The sequence below is a fragment of the Corvus brachyrhynchos genome, unplaced genomic scaffold (assembly GCF_000691975.1).
Source record: "Corvus brachyrhynchos isolate BGI_N302 unplaced genomic scaffold, ASM69197v1 scaffold229, whole genome shotgun sequence".
Classification (NCBI taxonomy): Eukaryota; Metazoa; Chordata; class Aves; order Passeriformes; family Corvidae; genus Corvus; species Corvus brachyrhynchos.
Window position 1 is genome coordinate 67,443 of NW_008240042.1, and position 4,845 is coordinate 72,287.

At 46.7% G+C, this 4,845-nt stretch overlaps 1 protein-coding gene across 1 annotated transcript in view; it reads right to left on the minus strand.

Moving 5' to 3' along the window:
- Positions 1 to 4,845, minus strand: part of LOC103622386 (17-beta-hydroxysteroid dehydrogenase 13) — a 10,538-nt gene that overhangs the window by 2,266 nt on the left and 3,427 nt on the right. Inside the window, exons 2-4 of the mRNA XM_017744103.1 lie at positions 4,442 to 4,561; positions 600 to 737; positions 222 to 338 (exon numbers count right to left, since the gene is read on the minus strand). Coding sequence (XP_017599592.1) covers positions 222 to 338; positions 600 to 737; positions 4,442 to 4,561 — 375 coding nt within the window. The remainder of the gene's footprint in view (positions 1 to 221; positions 339 to 599; positions 738 to 4,441; positions 4,562 to 4,845) is intronic.

Here is a 4,845-nt window from a genome sequence, read left to right on the forward strand (position 1 = left end):
ATATATATATAGTAAAGAACTGTTATTCCTATTTTCCCACATCTTTGCCTAAAGGCCCTTGATTTCAAAATATAATAACTTGGAGGGAAAAGGGGTTATATCTGCCACTTCAAGGGGGGCCTCTGCCTTCCGTAGCAGACACCTGTCTTTCAAAACCGAGACACTCAGTTAGTTAGTATTGTTGTTTCCACACCCATTGCTTAATTTTCCTTTGTACTTACATTTCAGAAAGCAAAGCAATATTTAGCTGTGGTGGAACAAAAACCATTTTCTGGTTGGTCACTATTCCTTCCATCAGAGCCTCTACAACTTCTTCAATCTCCAAAATCTTTCCAAGCCTACACAGGAAAGCAAACATATAAGACCTGCAGTAGTAAAAAGGGGTGGTACTGGCTGGTGTAGGAGGCTTCACAAAAGCACAACCTCAGGGAATTCAAATGCAACCATTACATCAGTTAAAGGACACTGCAGATCTTCTTTAGCCAATGATACACACTGTTGTTATACAGCCAGGTGGAACAGAGGCCTCAGGCTGGGGATAATATGCAGTGCCGTGATGCAAAGAAGGAAGCACAGGAATGCAGAGCATTGACAGTTACCTTACAGTGGGGTTTTTGACAAATCCAGTGTTTATAAAAACTGGACAAAGGCACGTTGTTTTTATTCCATCCTTTCCCAGGGCAGACAGCTCCTCTGTCAGAGCTTTATGAAATCCAACTGCAGCAAACTTGCTTGAGCTGCAGGAGGGGAAAAAGTACAAATGAGAAGGCAGCAATCCTATTTCCACTTTTCTACAACTGCAAATGGCCTAAACCATCATACACTTACAGTACGGGCTAGGAGGCAAAACCCTCCAAATAATATAATCCAGCTGAGAGACAGAGCAGGGACTATTCTAACTTTCCCTGTGCCACAATGTAGTGGTGGATTAGATATTATTGCTTTGGGGAGTAATCGTGTAATGCATAGCAGATATCTCAAAAAAGGCACTTTAATTGCAAACCGACAAACATCAGGAATTCTTAGAAAATTTCAACTGAAGCGCATCAATTGATGGACATCCTGTTCTTCCCATCTAGAAGATTCCTAGAAGGAATGCAGCTTGAATCTTGAAAATTAAGAAAGATGGGCAGGCTAGAAATGGAGATTAAGCCTCAACTGTTTATTGTACCACAAAGGAGCATCTTGTAACAGTTTTGTGTGACTTTTCAAATAGAGGAGTATTATGCAAGCAAAACTGAGGAATGACGTGGCATGGAAATAGGTGTGGGCCTGGAGTTTAAATGAACTCCAAAGAAAGGAGAACCACAGAATCAGTTTATTGACTGCTATGGATTTAGCAGTATAATCCCAGTAAAATCCTGGCTGGAGAGTTCTCACACTGCTGACAGTGAGTGACTCTCTAAGGAGTGTTCCCAGGAAAAGGCTGGTCTAAGAAGGAATATTCCCAGGAGAAGATTGCTCTAAGGAGTGCTCCTGGGGGAAGACTGCTGCAGCTGTAGCTGCCTTTACAGAAGGCTAGATGTGATGCAGAATGACAACACACAGTCTAACAGGTTTTCGGTGCCTGCACCATGATTTTCCTGACACATTTCAAGTAGAAAAGTAATTTGATGTTATGATGGCAGAAGGTCAGCAGGGTGGTTCTCTTGGTGGGAGGCTGTTATAGAACACCCAGCCAGGACAAACAGGCAGATGAGGTGTTCTACAAGCAGCTGGCAGAAGTCTCATGGTTGCCAGCCCTTCAGCTTGCCAGATGTCTGCTGGAAATACAACACAGCAGAGAGGATACAGCCTAGGAGGTTCCTGGAGTGTTTGGAAGACAACCTCCTAACACAACTGGTAAGAGCCCACCGGAGGAGGTGCCCTGGTAGACCTGCTGTTTGTGAACAGAGGACTGGTGGGTGATGTGGTGGTTGGTGGCAGTCTTGGGCAGATGGACCACGAAATGTCAGAGTTTTCAATAGTGGGTGAAGTAAAGAGGGGCACCAGAAATTCTGCCTTGGACTTCTGGTGGGCAGACCTTGGCCTGTTTAGGACATTGATTGACAGAGTCAGCCCTGAAGGGCAAAGGGGTCCAGGAAGGCTGGATAGGCGTTACAAAGGAATTGTGAAATATTCAACAGCAGGCTGTCCCCATGTGGTAGAAAGACAAGTTGTCAGGGAAAAAGACCAGCCTGGTTAAACAGAGAATTTAGGCTGGAACTTCGGGGAAGAAAACCAATGTATCCTCTCCAGATGGAGGGTCAGATAACTTGGGAGGATTATAAAGATGTTGTGAGGTCATGTAGGGAGAAGATTAGAAGGACCAAAGTGCAACTAGAACATGGCCTTAAAGACAACAAAAAAGGTTTCTACAAATACAGCAAAAGGAGGGTCAAGGAGTGTCTCCAGTATTTGTTGAATGCAGAAGGTAGTGTAGTAACAGGGGATAAGGAAAAGGCAGAGGAACTTAATACCTTCTTTGTCTTTAATATTGTCCAGTTGTCTCTCAGGATTCTCAGCTCCAGAGCTGGAAGTTAGGGACAGAAAGCTGAGAGAAGGGCCCCCAATCCCGGAGGAGATGGTTAGTGACCTGCTGTGCCAATTAGACCCTCACAAGTCTATGACTCCTGATGGGATCCATGCCAGAGTAATGAGGGAACTGTTGAAAGAACTTGACAAACCACTTTCAATCACCTACCAGCAGTCCTGGTTAACTGGACAAGTTTCATCTGGCTGGAAATTGGCAAATATAACACCCACCTACAAGAAGGGTCAGAAGGATTATCTGGGGAATTACAGGCCTGTCAGCTTAACCTTGGTTCTGGGCAAGGTTATGGAAGACATCATCCTGAGTGCCAGTACAGGGCACATGCAGGACAACCAGGGGATCAAGCCCAGCCAACATGGATTTATGAAAAGAAGGCCCTGCTTGACCAACCTGATCTCCTTGTATGACAAAGCGGCCCACTCAGTAGATGAGGGGAAGGCTGTGGATGTGTCTATCTAGGGTCTGTCTAGACATCAGTAAAGTGTTTGACACCATCTGCCACAGCATCCTCCTCGAAAAACTGGCGGCTTGCAGCTTGGGTGGGGGACCCTTCAATGGGTAAAAATCGGGCTGGATGGCTGGGCCCAGAGAGCTGTGGTGAATGGAGATACACCCAGTTGGCAGCTGGTCGCTAATGGTGTTCCCCAGGGCTCAGCTCTGGGCCGGTCCTGTTTAACATCTTATGGATGATCTGGATATGGGGATCGAGTGCACCCTCAGTAACTGTGCAGAAGACACTGAGTTGGGTGGAAGTGTTGATGTGCTCTAGGGATGGAAGGCTCTGCTGGAGACCTGGACAGACTCGATCTGGGCTGAGGACACAACTGTAGGAGGCTCCATAAGGTGAAGTGTGGGGTTCTGCACCTGAGCCACGCAACGACACAGGCTGGGTGAGGAGTGGCCTGGGACAGAAAGGGACACCTGGGGGTGCTGGCTGACAGCAGCTGAGCAGGAGCCAAAGTGTGCCCATGTGGCCAAGAAGGCCAATGGTATCCTGGCCTGTATCAGCCAGCAGGACCAGGGCAATGGTTGTTCCCCTGTACGCAGCACTGGTGAGGCCACGCCTCGAGTGCTGTGTCCAGTTCCAGGCCCCTCAATTTAAAAAGGACAGTGAGGAGCTCCAGCATGTCCAGAGAAGGGAAACAAGGCTCATGAAGGGTCTAGGAAACATGTCTTATGAGGAATGGCTGAGGGAGCTGGGTTTGTTTAGTCTGGAGAAGAGTAGCCTCAGGGGGGACCTCGTGGCTCTCTGCAACTCCCTGAACGGAGGTTGGAAGGAGGTGGGGTCGGTCTCTTCTGCCATGCCTGCAGTAAGAGGAATAGAGGAAATGGCCTTAAGGTGAGACAGGGGACATTCAGATGAGGTATTAGAAAAAATCTTTTCACTGCTAGGGTGGTCAGGCACTGGAAAAGGTTCCTCAGGGAGGTGGGGGAGTCACCATCCTGCAGGTGTTTAAGAGGCATTTGGATCTGGCACTGGATGATGTGGTTTAGGGGTTACAGTGGCAGAGCTGGGTGGATGGTTGGACTGGATGATCCTAAAGGTCTCTTCCAACCCTGATGATTCTATGATTCTATTTTTATACTCTACAGTCAATGCCACAATGGTGAAAAGATCAAAAGCTGCTCAGTAAGGGTTTACTTGACAACACTACAACAAATTACAGAATAACTACATTCTAAGAAGGAGAAGGGAAGAGGATACCTTTTTTGCTAAGCAACAGTCTGCATTGGTGGGGGAGAGAAAACAAGGAGAATCTTTCATTAGTAGATGTGTCACATGACTATTCTTTTGTACAAACATTGCTCCTGATTCAGTCAGAGCTAATAACTTGGTACTTTCTGATGGAGAAGATGCAATTAAAATTTTTCAAAAAATGAAGCAAGGTTGATTTCAAAATCACTTACCAATATGCCACCATGAAAGGAATCACAAAATGACCTGCAGCCGAAGCCACTGTGACAATGTGCCCGTAGTTGTTGTTCATCATGACTGGCAGAAAAGCTCTCGTGGTCTTGGAAGTCATTTAAACCAAGAGGCAGAAATGCAGGGGGCAGGAAGGAGGAAAGGAACATTGTTTTCTTAGGCAGACTCAGCACTGACCCTCAATGTCATTCACTAGGTGGCCAAAGCTATCCCTAAAGCTATGAGCTGCACAGCACCTCAGATTCCCAGAGCCACAGGGATACCTGCTCTCTGACCACTGGTGCAGTTGGCAACCTGCTCTCCAAAGGTTTCAGGAGTTGGCTATAAACAGCAGCTGGTTTTCACATCTTTCCTTTGCTGCTTTTAGGTTTCAGGTGTCAGCAGG